This window comes from Mesoplodon mirus (assembly GCF_964341445.2).
Source record: "Mesoplodon mirus genome assembly, chromosome: 4".
Lineage (NCBI taxonomy): Eukaryota > Metazoa > Chordata > Mammalia > Artiodactyla > Ziphiidae > Mesoplodon > Mesoplodon mirus.
The window spans coordinates 138,064,841-138,090,559 of record NC_138979.1 but is presented as its reverse complement, the minus strand read 5'-3'; the positions used below and the strand labels follow the sequence as shown (position 1 = coordinate 138,090,559).

The following is a 25,719-nucleotide window of genomic DNA, read 5'->3' as shown; positions in this document are numbered from 1 at the left end:
TTTTGTAGGGGTATATCATTCAGAAAAGAGAAATAAAACCAAGCCTGGAAGTAGATAAACCAACCGAAGACATACTCACGTAAGTATGTAGGCATGGGTCAATTTGCTTTGGGTGTTTATTAATGTTCCTTTCTTTTTCTTTTTTTAAAAATAGATTTATTTATTTTGGGCTGCATTGGGTCTTTGTTGCTGTGCGTGGGCTTTCTCTAGTTGCGGCAAGTGGGGGCTACTCTTTGTGGCAGTGCGTGGGTTTCCAATTCCAGTGGCTTCTCTTGTTGCGGAGCATGGGCTCTAGGCGTGCGGGCTTCGGTAGTTGTGGCACACGGGCTCATTAGTTGTGTCTCGCAGGCTCCAGAGCACAGGCTCAGTAGTTGTGGCGCACGGGCTTAGTTGTTCTGTGGCATGTGGGATCTTCCCGGACCAGGGATCGAACCCATGTCCCCTGCATTGGCAGGCGGATTCTTAACCACTGCACCACCAGGGAAGTCCCTATTAATGTTCTTGGTAAATATATTTTACAGGTATGAGGAATTTCATCCTTTCTTGTTTTCTCAACATTCACAATGTCCATACATAGAATTTGAATCATTTGACAAGGTGGGTTTTCTGATTCTGTTTTTTGACCAGTTAGCGTGATGTGAGTTGTTAAATTAATATCAACTTGCTTTGATTGAGAAATTGAAAATATTTCTGCTTTACAATCATTATGAATCTGGACATTAAAAACCAGTGCAGTTACAGATACAAACTAGTGGAAATGTTTGTTGCCTCTTTATTTCAAGATGAAGGACCAAAGATTGAACTTAATTTGATTCCTGACTGCTTAGCTATATAATATATTTACTGGAAATCTACTCAAGTTCTTTGAGTGGTGTTATGAAACAAAATGGACCCTAAAATTCTGTGAATGCAAGTTGAAGCAGAGACCATGTTTGTGTGTTTTTTTTCCAGCTAGTTGATTGTCTTTTTCTTCTTTTGATAAGGCCGTAGATGAATTTTATTCCAAGATAGAAGGTCAGAAAATAGATTTAAAAGCTTTACAACAGGTATGGTGTTATTAAAAACATTTATATAAACCAGCTAGCCTTGAGTGTGGTTTGCTGGGTAGGTGATGCTCTCATACAGGAATGGGCAGCCTTTTAGAAGTAGTTTGGGAATGCCCTGATCTCTTGGTATATTAATAAAGGTCCAGGGGAACTATCAGTGTTTAAAAAATATATGCTCATTTGCTCCATTAGAATATCAAATATTCTCTAAGCCAGAAAATACAGTGGGAAGGAGGCCTGTTATTTATTCCCTGGTATGATTTGCTTTACTACAACAACCCAAAGCTTCTCAAACTTTGCTGTAAAGGGAATAGTGTTTCAAAGAGGAGATTTTTAAATAGGCCAAAGGAGAGGGAATAGTTTTCTCTATACAAATAAGTATATATTTGTTTATCATTAAACTGTTTTCTTTTTTAAAGTGGGCTTTTGAACTAGGCCTTTAATATGCTTTGCATGTATCATGACTCCACAAAGAGGGTTTAATATGCTGTGTTTTGTTTTCCCAGCGCATTTGACCATGTTTGGGGAGCTTTTACTGCAGAACAATTTTAGAAAATGGCCAAAGTCACGCTTGATTAGATTTTTCAGAAATATTCATAGAATCTTAAAATATGTGTGCAAAAACTTGAAATTATGTGAATCTCTGTGTCCTCCCCACCTCGGTTGTAAAAAAAAATTAACAAGAGCGGAATTTCAAAGCAAGTGGGTCACATGAATTGCATAGTGTGACTGCCACATGGTGGCAGCACTTTAGTCAGTAAACATATTTAAGAGTAACACTGAACCCCGTGTTTTTATGTACATCAGAATACCCGTGAATTATTTTAGTAATCACTGTGTGTTCTTTTAATAGCCACCATTCTTATAACTTAAATATTTTAAGTATTACATCCAGCTGCAAAACATTCACTAATTGGTGATGCTATTACTGGTGTTACAAAATTAGCCCCACATCAGTAACCTTAATATGTAAGTTCCACGTGATAGAATGCTATACAGCCATCCCTCGGTGTCTGCAGTGGATTGTTCCAGGAGCCCCTGTGGGTACCAAAATCCAAGGCTATTCAAGTCCCTTATATAAAATGGTGTAGTACAGTGAATATAGTTAGCCTCCCATATCTGCAGGTTTTGTATCTGCAGGTACGGAGGGCTGACTGTATAAAAGTTCACATAACTACCATGAGCCTTTGTGTTGTTAATTTAGGAAGAAGAATACTCTGTAAAATACTAGAAATAAGGCTGAGAAAATTAAAAGCAGCAATAAAATAAAAGGAAGCTATTTTAGGAATTAATGCTAAAAATGCATTCCCCCAAACTTTAATGTCATAGGGAAAAATGTCTTGAATTCTGCCTGCTTGAATAATGCAAGGGCAGTAGGGCATATCTTACATACAATGTAACCTGTAATCAAAAGACCTTCCTATATAGGGAATGGGATGTAGATGGTCAGGAGAGGTAATTTTGGAGCATGAAACACTTTGGGGTAGGATAGACCTGGGGAGATGGACTATGGGGAACTTTAGCTAGTTAGGTAACAGCATTGAGGGGGCAGAAGTAGGGGTGGGATAGTGAGTTTCAGGAGGTAAAAGAGAGAAGGTACAGAAGGTAGAAGAAATCTAATTTTTAAAAACTCTGTTTTGTTAACAAAAGGAAAAACAAGCATTGAAGAAATTAGATAATGTCCGAAAGGATCATGAAAACAGATTAGAAGCTCTTCAGCAGGCTCAGGTATTATGTTTCGCTTTTTCAGATACTTTTTCAAAAATGGTAACTTTGGCATTGTAACAAATGTTTTTGGTTTATTTCATAAGGAAATAGACAAACTTAAAGGAGAGCTTATAGAAATGAACCTACAAATAGTTGACAGAGCCATTCAGGTTGTTCGAAGTGCTTTAGCCAACCAGATAGACTGGACAGAAATTGGGTTAATTGTGAAAGAAGCCCAAGCTCAAGGAGACCCTGTTGCAAATGCAATCAAAGAATTAAAACTACAAACAAATCATGTTACAATGCTGCTAAGGTAAGTTTGATTCTTAGTTAAGCAGTTAGTGTTTGTCTTTATTTTGCTATTTAATTTTTCACTGTATTCATTGAAATTTTTTTTATTTGGAAATTTATCTTTGAAAATACAGAAAAAAATTAATTTACATTAAAATAATGCAACTATTTAAGTACTGTAAACCATTTATAATTTCCTTGAGAAAAAAATTGAAAATAAAAAAGTGATGTCATTGACATTAGTGAAATACTATTGAATATTTTTAATAGAAATCCATACTTGTTATCAGAGGAGGAAGATGATGATGTTGATGGTGACATCAGTACTGAGAAAAATGAAACCGAACCACCAAAAGGAAAAAAAAAAAAGCAAAAGAATAAACAACTGCAAAAGCCTCAGAAAAATAGGCCATTGCTTGTTGATGTTGATCTCAGCTTGTCAGCATATGCCAATGCCAAAAAGTAAGTCATAAATTTAAGTATTTTATTGATTTATTTATTTATTTATTTGCCACACTGCATGGCATGTGGGGTCTTAGTTCCCTGACCAGCGTTTGAACCCGTGCCTCCTGCATTGGAAGCACAGAGTCCTAACCACTGGACCACCATGGAATTCCCATAAGTATAAATTTTAGGCAAAATATTATCTGCAATAAATCTGTTAGGGTATTAAGGGTAAGAACTATCATTATTTTGACTGTATATTCTTTGAGGTGAAATACTTTTTTAAAAAGTATTTAAAGTTGTTCTTGATGATTTGTGAGTCTGTAAAATTAGAAATAACATAAATAGAAAACTAAAGAATAAAGATTTTATCTAAAATTAAAAGATATATTTTTCTAGGTATTATGATCACAAGCGATATGCTGCTAAGAAAACACAGAAGACCGTTGAAGCTGCTGAGAAGGTACTTAATATTTCTTAGAGTGAACGTTAATTGTTTTCCTCTGCTTTATTAATTTAATGGACTTAATTATTTCTTCTCTTTAAATGAGGTTTTCAAATTCAGAAATACTTTCAAACTTAATTTTACTTTAAATGTGTGTATTTCCAGTATTTTTTTCCTCCCCTAGCCCTCTCTTCCCCAGGTCTCTATCTCAGTAATTTTCCCTTTTTTGCTCAAGTTAAAAATGTTGGAGTCACCCTGGACTCTTCTCATATCCAGTCAATCCTTTTAAATAAAAAATGAAGTCATTTCTCTCTGTTCAACATCCTCCAGTTTCTTCCCATCTTACAAGACACCTTAAAGCCTGGATCAGGTAGGGAGGCCTATCTGCTTCCCTCTGATCACATCACCCACACTCCTCTTGTTACACACTGTTTCCAGCTACAGTGGGATCTTAAGCTGTTCCTACATCAGTGGCCCATACTGCCTTCTCAGGGCCTTTGCACTTGCTCTTTCTGCCAAGAATGTTCTCCCCTCAGATTTTTCATGGTTTGATCCCCCTCATCATTCATGTGTCTACTTAAGACTATCAGAGAGGCCTTTCTTGACCACTCTTAGTAAAAATAATACTATCTCAATCACTTCCTTTTTACTCTTGTTTTTCTTTTTCTTTTTTTTTTTTTTTGCGGTACGCGGGCCTCTCACTGCTGTGGCCTCTCCCATTGCGGAGCACAGGCTCCGGACACACAGGCTTAGCGGCCATGGCTCACGGACCCAGCCGCTCCACGGCATGTGGGATCTTCCCAGACCAGGGCACGAACCTGTGTCCCCTGCATCAGCAGGCAGACTCACAACCACTGCGCCACCAGGGAAGCCCTTGTTTTTCTTTTTTAAAAACACCCATCCCAACATATGTTTATCTGTCTTCCCTCTAGAATGTAGATTGCATGAAAGTAGGATCTTTATCTGTTTTATTCATTGCTGTGTCCCCGTCCCTAGAATATTGCCTGAAATATAGTCACATTAATATCTGTTAAAGGAGTGGTCTTCCTGACTTAGCTCTCTATCTGCCTCTCCAACCTCATTTACCCTATGATCATACTTGCTGGTCAAGCTGGCCTTTTCCTTCTGCTTACAGTGCTCTTTGTATTCTTTGCCTTGATAATTCCATTAATCCTTCAGGCTTCAGCCTAAATGCCATTTCCTCAGAAATACCTTCTTTGACCATAATCAGTTATAAATTAGATTCCCTTGTTATACTTTCATAGCATCCTTTGAAACATTTACCATGTTTATTTGAATAATTATGTGTTTTATATATGTCTCTTCTCCTAGACCCCAGTGGGGTAGGAAGTAGAAACTTTGTCTTGTTCATTGTTGTGTCTCTGACATCTAGCCCAAAGCCTATTACATGATTGCACTGAGTACATGGTAAACAGATGAACTCTTTTTCATTTGTAGGTCTTGAGCAGATATTTGTATACAAATCATTTTAATATTTAAGGCCAAAATTTTTCACTTTATTACTTTAAAAAAATAAATTTATTTATTTATTGATTTATGGCTGTGTTGGGTCGTCATTGATGTGCTTTCTCTAGTTGTGGCGAGTGGGGGCTACTCTTCATTGCAGTGCATGGGCTTCTCATTGTGGTGGCTTCTCTTGTTGCGGAGCACGGGCTCTAGGCGCACGGGTTTCAGTAGTTGTGGTGCACAGGCTTAGTGGCTCCACAGCATGTGGGATCTTCCTGGACCAGGGATTGAACCCATGTCCCCTGCATTGGCAGGCGGATTCTTAACCACTGCTCCACCAGGAAAGTCCCCATTTTATTACTTTCATGTGTGTATGGTGTGTGTGTATAGATAGTGCCATTTGTGACATTTAAAAACCCATTTCTTCCCCTGTCATTTACTTGGTGTTATTTAAGTAAATTTTCAACAGATTACCTAAAAACTCTTTTCTTATAAATAGGCATTCAAATCAGCAGAAAAGAAAACAAAGCAAACCTTAAAAGAAGTCCAGACAGTTACCTCTATTCAAAAAGCAAGAAAAGTGTATTGGTAAGTATTCTACCTTTTTAAAATACATTTTTTCTTTCTATCAAAATTATACATGCACATTATTTAGAAAATCAAGCAGTTGTACAAAGCTTGTTAAAAAACCAGTAACCCTGCAAACTTTTATCCCTACTCCTATTGCCTCCTCTCCCAAGGAAACTTTTAGCTCTTTTAGCTGAATCTTTTGATATATATCTCCATTTCTCTTAGTAATATATTGCTGCTTCTTAACTTTTCTGTTTTACACTCTGTTAATAACTTCCCACTATGGAAAGATGAAGATTTTATTCTTTCCATTTGTGCTCCATTACACACACACACATCACCTGGCTTCTCAATATACTTTACAGCATAATTTTGTCAAGACCGATGTTCTGTGTTAACATTATTATGAATATTTAAGTTGTAATCAGAGCTGGATCATATAGTATTCTGTTTTCCTTTCCTGTTCAGTATTTTATCTTCCCTGAAGTTAATAATTGTTTCATTTGCTTTCTTTTTATTTTTGTTCTTTTTATTAGCCATGTCCAAATTCGCTTCCAAGTGTGTTCAAACATATTGGAATTTTATCAGTATCATCTTCTTGTAGAAGTCTTTCCTGGAGCTTTTTGACCTACTTTGTTCTAGATTGGTTACTGTAAGCATTTTAAGATCTCCTTTTATTATTATCCTAGAACTTCTCTGTAACCTCTCTCTGTGTTGTATCTTCTGTCCTGAATCTCAAACTTCCTTTTTCTTTGGTTATGGACTATGTGCTCTAGAAGCTTCATGAAAAGGGGTATGTATGTAGAAGGTAAAGTTTTTGAGGTGTCCAATGTATAAAAAAATTATTTTACTCATAACAGTTTGGATGGGTATAGAATTCTAATTTGAAAATATGTTTCCCTCAGACTTTTAAAAAGGCATTGTCCATTGTATTAACTTCCAGATTTGATCTTGAGTTTGCTGTCATTTTGATAGTTGCAATTTTAATAGGAAACTTGTTTTTGCCTTTCTGTAAGCTTCTAGATCTTTTTTTTCTTCCTCTCAGTTTTCCAAAATTTCATAGGAATATAGGTTGGTGATGTTTTTATCCATTATGCTGGATACTTTGTGGGCCTTTTAAATTGGAAATGTGGTTTGGAGAAATTTTCTTGAACTATTTCTTAGAAAATTGCCTACCTTCTGGCTGGTTTTTTGTTTTGTTTTGTTTTTCTTTCTTTCTAGAAGTCTCATGTTTTACATATGGGACCCCCCCTTAGCAGTCCTATGGCATTGCATTTTCTGTTTTTCAACTTTTTGTTGTATATTCTGAGATTTTCTCAACTTTTTTTTTTTTTTTTTTTTTTTTTTTGTGGCCTCTCCCGTTGCGGAACACAGGCTCCAGACGCGCAAGCTCAGCGGCCATGGCTCACGGGCCCAGCCGCTTTGCAGCATGTGGGATCCTCCCGGACCGGGGCACGAACCCATGTCCCCTGCATCAGCAGGCGAACTCTCAACCACTGCGCCACCAGGGAAGCCCCAGATTTTCTCAACTTTATCTTTCAATCCTTCCATTGAATTCTTTAATCTTTTATTTCTTCCTATAATGTTTTAATTTTAAGCTGTTTTTGGTTTTTTGAATGTTACTTAAAAAAAAACTTACTGCTCTAGTTTCTTTATAACTGAGAATAGTTTTGATGTATTACATTTTATTTAGTATCCTTTTCTTGCAGGTCTGTCTTCTCCAAGTTTCTTTTTTCTATTTGTTGGTTTTGTCTCCAGCGTTCACTTATGTACGTCTGGTGATCCTTGACTGTCTACTCACTTTTTATAGCAGAACATTAAAATGGTGATTGGAAGTTCTTTGTGGGTTGTTGGACTTGTAAAATGATCTGTGTGGGCCATCTGTGGAACTCTTGAAGTCTTTAGCTTTTTGCCTTTTTGGCTGGTCTCATTTCCCACAAAAGCTTCTTTCTCTTCTATTTGTAAAGTGAAGACCTGGCTATCACCATTTTGGGAGCTCAGTGGAAATAATAAGCTGGAGAGTCTTAGTATCCCGTATTTCATACATTTACTTAATTGCCCTATTTTACATATATTACCCCTACTTACAACTGTGATATGTTTCCCCTAGTCCAGAGATCTTCTGTGCACCCTTTTTAGAGAATTAATTTCTGACTTTCTGTTAGAGTGTTGAAGGGGCAGTTACCACCATGTTCAGAGCTGGAAAGATCTAGGGAAGTGGTTACTTCTTGATCAGATTTTCAGTCAGTTCTTCTGTTTTTAAACCTCATCTTAAACCCTATTTTTAGCAGTACCTGTGCTCTTTATGGGTCACACAGTGTAAGTCGATTTGTCTCTTGGTTTTTTGCACCGTCACCTCAGGATTCAGCTTCTTGAGTCTGCTCACTTGTTCATTATTTTCCAGCTTTCAAAATTTTGTTGCTTTTTTCTTTCTCTCTCTAACATCTCTATTGATGAATATGATTGACCTGTAATTTTCATTTCTCATAATGTTTTTGTTAAGTGTTGGTACAAGGTTATATTATCTCGTAAAACAAATTGGAAAGTGTTCCTTTATCACTTGTCCTTAAACATTGATATAAGTCACCTGGAGTTTTCTTTATGGGAAAGTTTTTCATTACAGATTCAGATTCTTTAGTAGATAAAAGGACTACTCAGATTTTCTAGTTTTGGTTAGCAATGTTTTTCTAAGACTTTGTCTATTTTGTCCAAAGTTTGAAATTGATTGGCAAAAAGTTTATAATATTCCATTTAATTTTTTTTTTTGGCCACGCCGCGTGGCATGCAAGATCTTAGTTCCCTGACCAGGGATCAGACCCATTCCCTCTGCAGTGGAAGCACGGAGTCTTAACCACTAGACCACCAGGGAGGTCCCTCCACTTAAGTTTTTAACATCCCTAGAATCATTAATTACTTCTCCCTTTTCACTCAAGAATTATTTGTGCCTTCTCTCTTTCTTGATTAATCTGACTAGAGGATTTTCAGTAGTATTAATATCATTAAAGAACCAGTTTTTGACTATTCATCTCCAGTATTATATATGTGCCTTCTATTTTAATAATTATTTTCATCCTTCTACTTTTCTTTGGGATATATTTGCATTTCCCTTTCTGATTTCTTGAGACAGAAGCTTAGTTCATTGATTTCCCCCTTCCCCTGGCCTCTTTTCTAATATATGAGAGGCAGTTAATTTCCCTCAGCATGGCTGTATCTAAAAAGCTTTGTTGTTTAGTATTTTCATTATCTTTCATGTCAAGATATATTCTAATTTCCATGGTGATTTCTTCACTCATGCATTATTTAGAAGTATATGTATTACTTTCCAAACACATGGGGGTTTTTGGTTATCTTTTTGTTACTGATTTTTAGCTTAATTTGCGTAAAAGAGGTGATATTCTGAATTATCTCAGTCATTTGGTATTTGTTGTTGAAACTTGCTTTATGGCCCAGTCTATTTATGGACAGCTTTATTTATAAATGTTTCATATATAGTTGAAAATAGTGTCTTTTCTACAGTTACTGAGTGCATTTCTCTAAATATCAGATCATGTTTATCAATCATGTTGTTCAAATCTTTGGCACCTTTATAATTCTCTTTTTAATGCTTGTTTTCCCAGTTACTGAGAGAAGTGTGTTAAATATCATACAGTTTGGATTATCTGTTTCTCCTTTTACTTCTGAACTTTTGCTTTATTATGTGAGGCTATGTAATTAGGTGATACAAATATAGAACTGTTATATCATCTCAGTGAACTGAGCCTTTTATTAATTTTAATGAAATGTCCTTTTAACTTATATCTATTTTTTCCATCTGTGTGAGATGTTAAAACTGTATAAACTGTTTTTTGGTTAGTATTTGCATGGTATTTTTCCATCATTATATTTCAACCTTTTTATATCCTTATATTTTAAAGGAGTATATATCGTTTTTTCCCCAGTCTGACAGTCTTTGCATTTTACCTGGAGAATTGACTACATTTATATTTAATATAATTTCTGATATATTTGGGTTTAAATCTAACCATCTTACTGCTAGCTTTCAATGTGTCTTATTTGTTCTGTGTTCTCTTTTGTCTTCCTTGTTGCTTTCTTTTGATTAGTTGGCTTTTTTTTTTTGGCCTGTTAGTTATGCATTCCTCTGCTAGGATGATTACAAAATACATCCTTGATTTATCTTTCACATTCTTTTTGTCCTTGTGGGTTTATGTCTTTTTGCAAACCTCTTTACCATCAATAGGGAAGTGGTTAAATCAGTATAGTACATCCATTCAGCAATGAGGAAAATATATTTTTAAGTGAAAAAAGAAAAAAATATGCAGAACAGTGTGTTGTGTCTGAAAAAGAGAAAAGGTTTAGAATAAGCATTTTATTTTAGCTTTTGTATGTTTAAAAAACTCTGGAGAGGGATACAGGAAGCTAATGGCCAGTTGGTTAGCAGTAGCTGTGGGAACTGAAGAGATGTAGGATCTCTCACTATACTTTTTAATGTAATTAAAACATTTTTTGAACCATGTATATGTATTACTCAATAAAAAATCAGATTAGAAAATAGGAATAGAGTCCTTTTGCTGTTATATTTTGTGAGCTATGAGGAAGTTTCATTTAATGCCTGTGCTCAATCTATCATCTTTAACCAGAAATTTTAAAATTCTAGGTTAAATCATAAAAAAATTATCTTGCGAGTCATGTAAAATAGGAAATATTTATGTTCATCTCATTTTCTAAACGTCATACAAATATACACTCTTTACTTTTTATCATGGTGGTATGTATTAATCATGAAAACCGAAGTTAATTTGTTTCTTGAGAAAAGTTATAATTTTACACTTCTGACAGGAATTTTTGGTTTTTAGTATTTTTTTTAAACTGTAAAGAATATCATATATGTAAACTATTCAGTTGATTAATTGAGGACAGAATGGGAAAACAACTTTTCTTTCTCATCAGTGGTCCCAAAGCCTATCCAGTGCCCCACTGAAAGAAAGCTAAACCTAGGGACCATGTGACATTTTATGCTTTTGCTTTTTGTAATTCATTGTTATAACGTCAGTTTAAGAAGGCTGTCTATATGGGAGGAAGATAAAGAGAGAACTTTTTTTTTTTTTGCGGTACGCGGGCCTCTCACTGTTGTGGCCTCTCCCGTTGCGGAGCACAGGCTCTGGACGCGCAGGCCCAGCGGCCATGGCTCACGGGCCCAGCCGCTCCGCAGCATGTGGGATCTTCCCGGTCTGGGGCACGAACCTGTGTCCCCTGCATCGGCAGGCAAACTCTCAACCACTGTGCCACCAGGGAAGCCCGAGAGAACATATTTTTTAAACATAAAATTTAATTGTTTTCTACTGAGACTGTCTTAAGAATATCCTAGGGCAATTTGTATTGCAAGTTTTCAGTAAAATTCAGCTTGATGTCTTAAGAAATTAAGCCATCATGTTGTCTTGACCTTCACAGATAGGAGAGCTTACTGTTTTGTTTGTTAAAAGGGTGTGAATTCAGGCAACTATGAAGGGAAAGAAATGTTAACTTTTTTCTTTAAAATTTGGTAGGTTTGAGAAATTCCTCTGGTTTATTAGCTCAGAGAACTATCTAATTATTGGTGGACGAGATCAGCAACAGAATGAAGTAATTGTGAAAAGATACTTGACACCAGGTAGGTAAGATTAAAATTCTGAAGAATTTTAAGTAACTGGATCGGTTATCTCAATATTAGGTGTAGATTTTTATCTTGTACTCCTTTGTTTGACAGATTTAATTGGTAGAAAGAATTTCATGGTTTATGGTTTGTTGAATATGTGCTTTGATACTTGATTCACATTTTAAGTGAATATCCCTAAAGTAGTAATGCCGAGCTAATCTGTAGTATTAGATTTTTGATTTTCTACTGCATTAAGAAAATAGCTTTCAATCCTCCAAAGTCATTGTAGATCAAATTTTTAAAAGCTTAATTTTTCAGTGCTGAAGTTTGTGACCGTTTTTCACTTTTAGAAGCAGGACTTAAGCGCTCTGTTGTAAGGCCTCTCATTTGTTTTTGTTTGCTGATAACCACCACTTCACTGTGGCTGAACCCTCAGTGTGGGTATCAGAAATCAATAATCAGTATCAGAGCTAATCTGATGTCCTTTAAGGATCCAGAACCAGGAAAGAAAGCAACAGGGTTAGGTTACATGGTACCCAGGGCTTGGTCTCTGTCTCCTCTAACTTTGTTCATTGTGAGATGAGCCTTTCATGGAACTGTATGGGCTTTGCTCTTCTTTGAGTTTCAAATCTCAGATGAACTATCCATTACAAACAATGGCTGCTCATTTTTTCTGTTAGAAACCATGCACTTCACTTTTCCCTAGTTGACCATTCATTCCTGCATTCATCTGTTTGCTCATTTATTCATTTGTTGCTATCACACACTTCAGAATAAAACTAGAAGTCCTCACTGTGGCTTACAGGGCTCCTGACTTCTGGCTTCCTGGCTGTTTGTCACATTTCTCAACCATCTATGGACCTCAGGACCTTTGCACTTGCTAGGATGACTCATCTCTATGTGTCTCTCACCCATCATCAGGCTAGCCTGGGCTTGCTTATATGGTAACTCAGCAAATTTCTGAGAGAAAAAGAGGAAGCATACAGCACCTCTCAAGGCCTAGGCTGGGAACTGGCATTTGGTCACATCTGCCACATTCTGCTGGCCAAGGCAGGTCAAGGGGTCAGCCCACATTTGAGGGATGGGGAAGTGGACTCCACCTCTTGATGGGAGAAGCTTCAAGGTCATAGAGCAAAGAGGTGTGGATAGAGGGAGGGAGAAGAACTGTGACCATTTTTGTAATCTGCCTTATTAGCATTGCTTTCCTCTGAGGAGGCCTATGAGAAATCTCCCAGGAGTGGGAGATAGACTTTTCTTTATATGTCTTCTTATACCTTTTGGATTTTGAACCCATTAAACAATAAGTAAATAAACAATTTCAACTTAAAAACAAAGAAACAGGACTTAAAGTATTATTTCTTATTTGTTTTAAAGGGGACATTTATGTACATGCTGACCTTCATGGAGCAACTAGCTGTGTAATTAAGAATCCAACAGGTAATATATTTCTTTCTATTATTCATAGCTTTAATTCTTTTCTTTAAAATATTTTTAGTACAAGAGAAAAATCACTAATACAGATAAAGAAGGACACTTTATAATGATAAAAGTGTCAATCCATCAATAAGATGTAACAATTATAAACATATATGCATCTGTAACTTCCCTGGTGGTGCAGTGGTTAAGAATCCACCTGCCAGTACAGGGGACACAGGTTTGAGCCCTGGTCCAGGAAGATCCCACATGCAGCGGAGCAACTAAGCCCGTGCACCACAACTACTGAGCCTGCATTCTAGAGCCTGCAAGCCACAACTACCGAGTCCATGTGCCACAACTACTGAAGCCCACATGCCTAGAGCCTGTGCTCTGCAACAAGAGAAGCCACTGGAATGAGAAGCCCACGTACCACAATGAAGAGTAGCCCCTGCTCGCACAACTAGAGAAAGCCTGTGTGCAGCACTGAAGACCCAACACAGCCAAAAATAAATAAATAAATAAATTTATAAAATAATAAATAAACAAACATATAGGCATCCAACAACAGAGCCGTAGAATACATGAAGCAAAATCTGACAGAATTGAAGGGAGAAATAGACAATTTAATAATAGTAGTTCAAGACATCAATACCTAACTTTCAATCATGGATAGAATAACTAGCTATAAGATCAACAAGGAAATAGAAGACTTGAACAACACTCAAGTTACCTAGATTCTACACATATCTCTAGTACACTCTACCTCACAACACTAGATTACTCATTCTTCTCAAGTGCACATGGAACATTCTCCAGGGTGGACCATATGATAGTCTATAAAATAAGTCTCAGTTAATTTAAAACTAATGAATCATATAAAGTAAATTTTCTGACCATAATGGAGTGAAATTAGAAACCACTAATAGAAGAAAATTTAGAAGATTGACAAATGTGTGGAAATAAACAACACACTCATAAAATAACCAGTGGATCAAAGAGGAAATCACAGGGGGTATTAGAAAATACTTTGAGATGAATGAAATGCAAACAAATTTATTGAGACTTATGAGATGCAACTAAGGCAGTGATCAGAGAGAGATTATAGTTGTACTACCTATAATAAAAAAGAGGAATGATTTGAAATCAATAAGAAAACTGTACACATTAAGATTTAGAAAAAGAAAAGCAGGTAACCCATAGTAAGGAAAGGAAGGGAAATGGTAAAGATTAGAGTGGAAATAAACAAAACAGAGAATAGAAAGACAGTAGAGAAAATTCAACAAAACCAAAGTTAGTTCTTTGAAAAGATCAATAAAACTGATAAACCTTTAGCTAGACTAACCAAAACAGTAAGATTCAAATTCCTAAAATCTACAGAACTTTTAAAGAAGACTGAACATCAATCCTTCATAAACTTGCAAAAGATAGAAGAGAGAGGAACTTTCTAACTCATTCTATAGGGCTGGTATTACCCTAATAACAAAACCAGATGAAGATATCACAGGAAAGAAAACTATAGACCAATATCATTTATGAATATAGACACAAAAATCCTCAACAAAATATTAGGAAACTGAATCCAGCAGCATATTACCAGGATTATACACATGATAATGTGGGATTTATTCCCAGGAATGCAAAGTTGGTTTAACATATGAAAATTAATGTAATACAGTGTATTAGTAAAATAAAGGACAAAAACCACATGATGATCTCAATTGATGCAGAAAAAGCCTTTGGTAACAATCCAGTACTCATTTGTGATAAAAACACTCAACAAACTAAGAATAGATGGAAACTTCCTCAAGTTGGTAAAGAACATCTATGAAAAAATCCACAGCTAAAAATCATGCTTAATGGTGAAAGACTGAGAGCTTTTCCCCCAAGATCAGGAACAATATAAGCACATCTGTTCTTGCCACACTTTTACTCAACACTGTATGGAGGTTCTAAGTAGGCCATTAGGCAATAAAAAGTTTAAAATATCCAAATTGGTAAGGGACAGATAAAACTATCTCTGTTTGCAAATGACATAATCTTATATATTTAAACCTTAAGCAATCTACTAAAAATTATTAGTTAATAAACAAATTCAGCAACATCTAGGATATAAGGTCAATATATAAAAGTCAGTTATATTTTTATATACTAGCAATGAGCAATATTAAAAGGAAATTAATAAAACATCCACTTATAACAGCATTACAAAAGAATAAAATAGTAATAAATTTACCAAAAAGAAATGCAAGACATGCACACTGAACTACAAAACATCATTGAAAGAAATGAAAGACCTAAATAAAGGGGAACACTTCCAGTGTTTATGAATTAGAAGTCTTAATATTGTTCTGACGGCAGTACTTCCCACATTAATCTAATCTACAGATATGTGCAGTTCCTCTCAAAATTCCAGCTGCCTGTTTTTGCAGAGATGGACAAAGCTCATACTAAAATTCATGTGGAAATGCAGAGTACCCAGATTAGCCAAATCATTCTTGAAAATGGAGAACAAAATTGGAGGACTCACACTTCCTGATTTCAAAACCTCCTACAAAACAACAGTCAGTGTGGTATCAGGACAGTGTGATATTGGTGTGAGGATGGACTGATAGATTAATGAAGAGGATTGAGATTCCTTGCTTATGGTCAGTCGATTTTCAGCAAGGGTGCCAAGGCCATTCAGTGGGGATAGAATAATGTTTTCAACAAATAGGGCTGATGCAACTAATATCCATGTGCCAAAGAATGAAGTTAGACCCCTGCTTCATACCATTTATAAAAATTAAATATATCAAAGACCTAAATATAAGAGCTAGAACTATAAGACTGTTAGAAGAAAATAAGGTGTAAAACTTCATAATCTTGGATCAGGAAGTCATTTTTTAGATATGACACCATAAGCATAAGCAACCGAAGAAAAAACAAATCAGACTTAAGCAAAATTAAAACTTTAATTCAGAGGACTCTATCAAGAAAGTGAAAAGACAGTCCACAGAATGGGAGGAAATATTTGCAAGTCATTTATCTGATAAAGGACCAATATCCAAAGAACTCTAGAACTCTTCTGACTCAACAATAGAAAGGCAATTTTAAAATGAACCAAATTTTTTAAATGTGAAATAGACATTTCTCCAAAGATATACAAAAGGCCAACAAGCACATGATAAGATGCTCAGCATCATTTGTCCGTTAGGGAAATGCAAATCAAAACCACAGAGAAGGGCTTCCCTGGTGGCGCAGTGGTTGAGAGTCCGCCTGCCGATGCAGGGGACACGGGTTCGTGCCCCGGTCTGGGAAGATCCCACATGCCGCGGAGCAGCTGGGCCCATGAGCCATGGCCGCTGGGCCTGCGCGTCTGGAGCCTGTGCTCCGCAACGGAGAGGCCACGGCAGTGAGAGGCCCGCGTACCGCAAAAAAAAAAAAAAAAAAAAAAAAAAAAACCACAGAGAAATACCACTTAACACCCACAAGAATAGTTGAAATAAAAAAACAGACAGTTGGAATTCCCTGGCGGTCCAGTGGTTAGGACTCCACCCTGTCACTGCCAAGGACTTGGGTTCAATCCCTGGTTGGGGAACTAAAATCCCACAAGCCACACAGGGCAGCCAAAAGAAACAAAAAACAGAAAAACAAACAGTAACATGTTGGTGAGGTTGTGGAGAGATTGGAACCCTTATACACTGCAGGTGGGAATGGACAATGATCTAGCTGCTATAGGAAATAGTTTCATAGTTTCTGAAAAAGTTAAACATAGATTTTACCATGTGACCCAGCAATTCCACTCCTAGGTATTCCAAGATAATTGAAAACATATGTCCAAACTTATTTGCAGATATTCATAATAGCATTATAATAGCCAAGAAATGGAAACAACCTGTATGTCAATCCATTGATTAATAAACAAAATGTGGTATATCCATATAATAGAATATTATTCAGACTTAAAAAGAAATGAAGTACTGACATATGCTCTCACATGAATGAACCTTGAAAACATGCTAAATGAAAGAAGCCAGGTATGTATGATTCCATGTATATGAAATTCCAAAATAAGCAAATCTGTAGAGACAGAAAGTAGATTAGTGATTGCCAGTGGCTGGGAAAATGAAGAGTGACTATTAATAGATACAGGATTTCTTTTGGGGATGATGAAAATGTTCTGAAATTAATGGTAATGATTGCATAGCTTTATGACTATACTAAAACCCACTGAATTGTACACTTTAAAAGAGTGAATTTTATGGTATGTGAATTATATCCCAATTTTAAAATATTTGAATTCCTACTGTAGGGGTATATTAATATGCTCTTCATTTTGACAAATCAGGCAATATATAGTAATTCTAGAAGTCTTCAACCTTTGAATAGATTTTTCTAAATTATCCTTTCTGGAATGAAGTTAGAATTACTGATAAAAGTGAGGATATTTCTTCTCTGACTTGTTTTATTTACTTAGACCATTTAAAAACCTGCTGTGTAAATACATTTTTTAAAAAATTTATTTTATTTATTTATTTTTGGCTGCATTGGGTCTTTGTTGCTGTGCGCGGGCTTTCTCTAGTTGCGGCGAGCGGGGGCTACTCTTCATTGCAGTGTGCGGGCTTCTCATTGCGGTGGCTTCTCTTGTTGTGGAGCATGGGCTCTAGGCCTGTGGGATTCAGTAGTTCTGGCACATGGGCTCAGTAGTTGTGGCTTGCAGGCTCTAGAGCGCAGGCTCATTAGTTGTAGCGCATGGGCTTAGTTGCTCCGTGGCATGTGGGATCTTCCCAGACCAGGGATCAAACCCGTGTTCCCTGCATTGGCAGGCAGATTCTTAACCACTGCACCACCAGGGAAGCCCTGTAAATACATTTTAATAAAAATAGTAACTTCTTGTAATACTGAAATTAAAGTGTGGTATTATTATTTAAAATATAAGAGGAGTGAACCTGTTATGCTGCATGTGGTTTCCATGTCTTGCTCTAGAAAGTCTGTTCTTTGGTACTGAAGCATTGTAGTATTGTTATTACAGGAGAGCCAATTCCCCCTCGGACCTTGACTGAAGCTGGCACGATGGCACTTTGCTACAGTGCTGCTTGGGATGCACGAGTTATCACTAGTGCTTGGTGGGTGTACCATCATCAGGTAATAAGGGCTGTGGTCCTTTTTCTTAATTTAGTAAGAGCAACTGTGTTCCAAATTGTGAGGATATAGAATTGAACAAGGCAGACAAAGTACCTTGTGATGGAGTTGACATTTTGGTGTTGAAAAATAGATATGTAGTGGCAGGTAACAAAGTTTATAAGCAGAGTAAGGGGATAGAGAGTGATAGAGGCTACCATTTTGAATGTAGTGTCAGGGAAGGCCTTTCTGGAAAGGTAAGATTTGAGAGTGATCCATTTAATTATATGGGATAAAGACTGTTCCAGTTACGACTGGCCTACTGACCTAAAAAGTCTTTCTCCTGTTCACCTTTGTTGAAATTTTCTGAATTCTCTTTGGCCCTTCCTGTAAAGTAGGTATATCCAGTGGTTTTTTCTATGCACTTGGTTTTAGCAATTGTCCTTCTTTGTGGTTAATGCTATTTTTTTGATGATACTTCATTCCATATATGACTTCACATTGCTATTCATTTCACATTCTCAAGAATTATAATTGATAATGATAAACTTTTACAAAGTCTTAAAGCTATACAGCAAGGTAAAAATAGTTCAATACTATTATCCTCCCTTAGATTTAGTTTCATTTTATATCTGTTTATATTATTTTCTGCTATGTTTTGATATTGTGTCCTTAGGAAATTAATATCACTTCTGGGATTATATTTTCTGCCTTGGTACTATTATAAAAGTGGCTTTAATTCTTTTATGAATAGGTTTTTTTAGTGTGCTTTTAATCCCTTGCATAACTATTACTAGTTAAGATACTGTCAGATTTGGGTATTTCAAAGATGTGTAAAATTTTTTTAAATTGTGGAGTTACGTTGCTCACTTCCTATTTTGCCAAATTAGAAGATATTTAAAAAAATATGCTATTATCTTTACTTACTAAGATGAAAGGTTATTTCATTACCGAAAAAAAATGTATCTCAGGAAAGGATTTAATGTAATAAATATAGTAAATATAGTTTTATACCTTTATGATGAGCTTATTAAACTATCCTTGTTTTTCTTATTATGTCTCACATTAGAGGAAATGTGGATCAGTTGTGGCTCTAGTCCATGGCATTTGAAAATGATTGATGTAGTGTACCCTTCATTATTTCTTTTCTTTGTTATGGACAAAGATATATCTATCTTTAAAGAGATAGCCCTTCAGTGTTAAGAATTTTTGCTAAATTATAAACTTTTCAGGACGTAGTACTGTTTATACTTCAATATGGCTTTACTTTCTCAGGTGAAAATTTAGAAAACATATTTCTTAAGACAAGAGTATAATGTATTATTGTGTTCCTCAGGTGTCTAAAACAGCACCAACTGGAGAATATTTGACAACAGGAAGCTTCATGATAAGAGGTAATGACTTGCCAGTGGATTATGGAGACAGGTTTGAGGACCATCTACTAATATTCTCAGAATAGAAACTAATTATTCTGACTTCATATATGAAGTCTGTTATTAAATAAGGAAAATTTTGCTGTGGTGTGGCAAATTTAGCATTTGACATGTCATCTCCATATATATTTCTATTGATGACAGTGTACTTTCATATAGTTTACATTTATAAGGGTAAGAAAGTATAGCATGACCTTTTTTCTAAAAATAGATTATTCAGGATCTGACTAACCCAGATGATGAGAGCAAGCATTCATATTTTTTCTTTCTTAATTCCTGTTCCTGTACATAATGCCAAATTCTGTAAATGGGAAATGTTCCTTCATGACAGAGGAAAGACAGAACAAATGTGACCATTGTGGCAGATATCTTACAAGCATAAAATGGAGAAAACAGTATTTTTAAAACATTTATGTACATTATCTTTTGTAGGAAAAAAGAATTTCCTTCCTCCCTCACATCTAATGATGGGGTTTAGCTTCCTCTTTAAGGTACTCTTCAGCTTCTTCTTTATTTTTTTTCTGATTTTCATTAGTCTTAACCTAAAGTTCCACCAGTGAAAAGAACTGTTTCCATAGGTCGATGAGTCTTGTATTTGGAGACATCGGGGTGAACGAAAAGTCAGAGTGCAGGATGAAGACATGGAGACACTGGCGATTTGCACAAGTGAACTCATATCAGAAGAAATGGAACAACTAGGTAGTTTACAGATTTTAATAAAGTAGCTTATAATGTTTTCTGTTGTCTAGTTTTGCTTCTAAATTCTTACTTAGAAGATCATCTCTTTTGGGGTAATTAAAATTTCCAAAAAAACCCCAACTTGCTTCAACTTTATTGAATTTTGGTTTTGGAAATGTTAAATATACTTATTCTAGTGAATTGTAAAGTGTTTAATTGGATCCATAACTAATACTTGAATATATGTTTATATTATAAAACTTCCCCAGTATTCAATGAGTAGTACATAAATGTGTTTAACAGAGATAGACTTGGGTATATATAAGTGAGCATTTACTTTTGGGTTTAGGAATTAGAAGCAATACAAAGATGAGTTTATAACAAGTATAATTTCTTATGAGAATTTAGCTTGATTTAATAATGTATTTGCTTCAAGTAGAGAGCAGCTGTGGTTGGCTGAAATAAATTTACCTACCTACCTAAAGGAACTAGGGAATGTATGCCCTCTAAGTTATTTTTACATCTGCTAGAGTCATTCCTTTTTAGGAGTAATATTTCATTGTTTCACTTACAACTGCTATTGTACATGATTCTATTTTTTGAATTTTCACCATGTTTGTGACATGTATACTTTATTTACATTATTTTTTATTGAATTCTCACAACCGGTTGTGAGCATCTTATTTTATAGGTGAGGTAACTAGACCATATTATTACTACTAGACAGTGTTCCTTTTGCAAAAGTGTGAACACTTGCTGTGTGTCAGTTATGTAACTTGTTTTATCTCATTTCAGTTCTCATGTGCAAATTATAATAAAAGTGGCAGAATTTATATAACTACTTCTATTTTCCTCCTTTTTGGAAATACTTAACAAAGACAAGCGATAGTTTTCATTGTAGAAATGGTCGCAATGTCTTAAGAAATTTATTGTAGTAAAGGATCTTGGAGATAATTTATTCCAAACAATTCCTGATCAGAGTATCCTTTTGTCTAAGTCAGAGTAACCTTTGGGGAAGATCAGGCATTTTTCTGGTGATCTTTTGGAGAAAGAGGGAGTGAACTGAATATTTTTATGAAGTTTTCAAGGAAATCATCTAACTTTGTGTGGTGACAGCACTCTGACTTTCCTTATGGTAATTCAATAGATGGAGGTGACAGTAGCAGTGAAGAAGATAAAGAGGAATTACATGGAAGTCCTGTGGAAGTGGAACTTGTGACTCAGGTTGACCAAGGGGATATTACTATTCAGAGTGGTGGTGATGAGCTAAATGAACTAATTCAGGAAGAAAGCTCTGAAGATGAAGGAGAATCTGAGGAGGTGGTAAAACATCAGGAACCTGTTGGTGAAATGAAGGATGAAGGGGAAGAGACATTACATTATCCTGATACTTCCATTGACTTGTCCCACCTTCAATCCCAAAGGTAATTTAAAAACTGTAATTTTAAGTTTTATTTTGTAAGCTGGGAGTGATGAAGAGTTAATCCTTATACAAATAATACCAAGATTGACTTCAGTGCTTTTACCCTCCATTGTCCTACAAGCTTACTATCTTTTCACCATTTGATAGGGGGGTAGATCTCTCTTAAGAAATTCCCAGGACCCAGGGTAGAAAAACACAATATATATAAAAGTGGCCAAACTAGGTCAAAATAGAAACAAGTAAATGGTTATAAATGCTAATAATAAAAGCAGTTACATTAAAAAAAAAAAAGGTGTCTTAGTCTTTAATGTCTTACTGATCACCAGGTAAACAATACCATAGCTATAAAAGCTTTATTATTGGAGTAGTTAGGAAAGGCTTAGGAGTCAGACCAGTATTGAATCTTAGAGTATGTCCTTGGGCAAGTGACTCTATGTCTAAGCTTCAGTTTTCTTCTTGGTGAAAAGAGAATGGTACCCCCTTCATAGGGTTTTGAAGGTTACATGAATGTAAAGCATCTAGCAGTGCCTGGTACATAGTAAGTGTCCAATACATGTCAACTATTTAAGAATATATTTTAAAGTGAGGAGATGAGCAATTTGATTACATTTTTTCTAATTTTGCCAAATTTGAAAATTTGTAGGATTGCCGATAATTAACTAAGAGTATGATATGGGAATGTTTTGGGACTTTATAAATCAATGCCTTTTATAGGGTAGTGGACTTCTGTTTCTGTTTGTTTCCATAGGTCTCTCCAGAAATTGGCTTCAAAAGAGGAATCTTCTAATATGGTAAAGGTTTTTTTTTCAGTTTTATGAAGAACATCATGTCCTTCTCAATAAATAATTTTCTACTTTTTAATTTTAGCTTTATGAAAATTTAACAGTGCTGATGTTATTGTTTATATTTGCTTGTTTTGTTTTAATTTTAATAGAGCGACAGTAAATTGCAGAGCCGGAGGCATTTGTCAGCCAAGGAAAGAAGGTAAATATACTTGTGTTATTTAACTGAAAAGCATCTATTTTTTTTTTAAAATTAACAATTCAGTTATGACAGATCACTTGGCTGTTATAAAGATCTCCCTTACTAAAATTACCAAGACTTAGCATAAATTTTGTTTAGTTTTTCATATTCTGCTCTAACAGGTTTTTCTGTTTTAGGGCCCCAGTCTGCCACTGTAATCAGTGAGATAGGTCAAGTAACACAAGACAGACCTTTTATTACATAAATATGTACATTAATAATAATTGCAGTGTATTAGACAGGCTGATTCTAGGATAATATTGACAGAAATAAACAGGAATACAGGCATACCTCATTTTATTGTGCTTTGCAGATATTGTGTTTTTTACAAATTGAAGGTTTATGGCGGCCCCACATGGAGCAAATCTATTGGCACCATTTTTCCAACAGCATTTGTTCACTTCATGTCTCTGGGTCGTATTTTGGAATGCTTGCAATATTTCAAACTTTTTCATTATTATTATATTTGTTATGGTGATCTGTGATCAGTGATCTTTGATGTTACTATTATAAAAAGATTACGACTCACTGAAGGCTCAGATGGTGGTAAGCATTTTTTAGCAATAAACTGTTTTTAAATTAAGGTATATACATTGCTTTTTTAAAGACATATTGGGGCTTCCCTGGTGGCACAGTGGTTGAGAGTCCGCCTGCCGATGCAGGGGACACGGGTTCGTGCCCCGGTCTGGGAAGATCCCACATGCTGCAGAGCGGCTGGGCCTCTGAGCCATGGCCGCTGAGCCTGCGCGTCCAGAGCCTGTGCTCCGCAACGGGAGAGGCCACAACAGTGAGAGGCCCGTGTACCGAAAAAAAAAAAAAAAAAGACATATTGGTTTGCACACTTAATAGACTGCAGTAGAGTGTAGGCATAACTTTATATGCACTGGGAAACCAAAAAATTCATGACTCGCTTTACTGCGATATTCACTTTATTGCAGTGGTCTGGAACAGAATCTGCAATATCTCTGAGGCATTCCTGTAATCAAATTAGGAAGTTTTTATGTAAAAAGAAGACTTGGGGTTTCTTCCTTGTCTTTTCTTTTTCTCTAATGTAGTAGGGCTCAGAAGGCGAACAGAAAAAGAAAAAGATAGAGGCAGAATGAAAGGGACAACTGAGACAACTACTGTAGGGTGAAAAAGACTACAACTAGTAAAGCACTCCAGAAAGAGGGCCTAGATTGAAGTGGATAATAAACTCTTTTGTTTGAGAAAGATTATCATTATAAACAATTACAGAAAACTCTCTGAATACATGGTATTATGCTAGATACTGAGTACACAAAGAGGTAAAATATAAAGTTCATGCCATCAAGAAGCTTTTGAGTCCTGGATTCAGGAAATAGCCATAAATCTATAAATAGTGTTATCTGAAAGTGATACAGTAATTCAGGAGTAAGAATTTACTTTGAATTCAGGTGTTTTGGGAAATACCATCAGAAGTTTATACCTTGAAGATGTAGTAGGATCTTAGGTAAATGAAGTTAAGAAGGTCAGAGACTCCAAGGAGAATTAGTATGATCAAAGGGGAGGAGGTGGTGGGTATTTGGATGTAATATTCAAAGTGCTTTGGGGAAATGATAGATTGAGGTGAAAGGAACAGAATATTCATGTTTGTGAACTGGTAGATAAGATTGGCAAAGTGAGATTGGACCAAAAGTGGAGAACCTAGAATGACAAGCTAAGTGTTTTGGACTTATCCTGAAAGTGATGTGAGGAGGACTTTTGGAATATTTTGAATGGGAGTGTGACATAGGTAAACAGTTATGGAAAAATAATCTAGAAGTTCATGTAGAACAGATTATGGGGGAAATATGGAGGAAGTCTGGGTGGCAAGTGATAAGGACCTGGACTTAGGGCAGTGGCATTGGGAATAGAAGAGATCACACATGAAAAATATCACAGTAATAGAATTTTTCTTTTCTCTTTAATCTGCTTATTATTATTATTTTTTTGTGGTACGTGGGCCCCTCACTGCCGCGGCCTCTCCCGTCGCAGAGCACGGGCTCCAGACGAGCAGGCCCAGCGGCCATGGCTCACGGGCCTAGCTGCTCCGCGGCATGTGGGATCCTCCCGGACCAGGGCACGAACCCGCGGCCCCCGCATCGGCAGGTGGACTCCCAACCACTGCGCCACCAGGGAAGCCCTAATCTGCTTATTTTTAAAATCCATTTATTCTGCTAACCAATCCACAAATGTTTTATTGAATACCTAACGTCTGCCAAGGCCATGTTGATATGAAGACTACAAATCCCAGTGCCCGGCCATCAAAGTGTTGAGGGACTGTATGTGGTTACTGAATCAGGATAAGTCAAGGATGACAGTATTTTGAGCCTGGATGACAGAAAGAATGATAAATGCATGAGAGAAAAATTTTCAGCTTTTTCTTGTATGATGACTTGCACTTCTTGTATACTGTAGCCTGGTGATATCAAATTAAGCAGAAGCCTTGATCTCTTATATATTGCACATGTTCCCCTCCCCATGTAATTTTTTTAGGGTACTAAGAATATGAAATTCTTAGATGTTTCCGTTTCATTTATATTTAGGGAAATGAAGAAAAAAAAGCTTCCAAGTGACTCAGGGGATTTAGAAATGATAGAAGGAAAGGACAAAGAAAAAGAAAATGCTCTACACATTGAAACTCATCAGAACACCAGCAAAAATGCCCCGGCTGTGCAGCCAATGAAACGAGGACAAAAGGTAATACAACTTTGGGGTGAGCTGTTAAAGTTAGTACTACATGATTCACAAATGAAGTTGTGAGGTTTAAATGAAACAAGATGTAGACAAAAGAATAATCCTGTGTGACTTCTTTTGAAAATTAGTTGAAAAGATAGTGTTTAGGGAGCATAGAGATCACTGTTCTGTTCTTTTAAGATCATCTATACAGAAGCTTTCATGTTATGTAGAAGAGTAATAGGAGATTGTGATTTACTTGCCAGAAACAGTCAGCTAATAACTGGCAATGCTGGTCTCCATTGATAATTTAATGCAGTGATTTCTTTTTCAGTTATTAATGCAATTTTGGTTACAGTTCTTACCTA

General features: G+C 36.0%; 1 protein-coding gene across 3 annotated transcripts in view; it reads left to right on the top strand.

The window, feature by feature from the left end:
• The window catches only part of NEMF (nuclear export mediator factor), a 53,766-nt gene that overhangs the window by 19,203 nt on the left and 8,844 nt on the right, over positions 1–25,719 (top strand). Inside the window, exons 9-26 of one of the 3 annotated variants that reach the window (XM_082618624.1) lie at positions 9–79; positions 522–597; positions 984–1,046; positions 2,697–2,774; positions 2,858–3,066; positions 3,315–3,506; positions 3,888–3,951; positions 5,900–5,988; positions 11,514–11,617; positions 12,977–13,039; positions 18,030–18,142; positions 19,455–19,512; positions 19,984–20,042; positions 20,130–20,253; positions 21,383–21,653; positions 22,401–22,443; positions 22,587–22,636; positions 25,222–25,375. In XM_082618624.1, the coding sequence (XP_082474750.1) occupies positions 9–79; positions 522–597; positions 984–1,046; positions 2,697–2,774; positions 2,858–3,066; positions 3,315–3,506; positions 3,888–3,951; positions 5,900–5,988; positions 11,514–11,617; positions 12,977–13,039; positions 18,030–18,142; positions 19,455–19,512; positions 19,984–20,042; positions 20,130–20,253; positions 21,383–21,653; positions 22,401–22,443; positions 22,587–22,636; positions 25,222–25,375 (1,881 nt within the window). Of the gene's footprint in view, positions 1–8; positions 80–521; positions 598–983; positions 1,047–2,696; positions 2,775–2,857; positions 3,067–3,314; positions 3,507–3,887; positions 3,952–5,899; positions 5,989–11,513; positions 11,618–12,976; positions 13,040–18,029; positions 18,143–19,454; positions 19,513–19,983; positions 20,043–20,129; positions 20,254–21,376; positions 21,654–22,400; positions 22,444–22,586; positions 22,637–25,221; positions 25,376–25,719 lie in introns of all 3 variants that reach the window. The other 2 variants (XM_082618622.1, XM_082618623.1) reach the window with 2 other exon arrangements.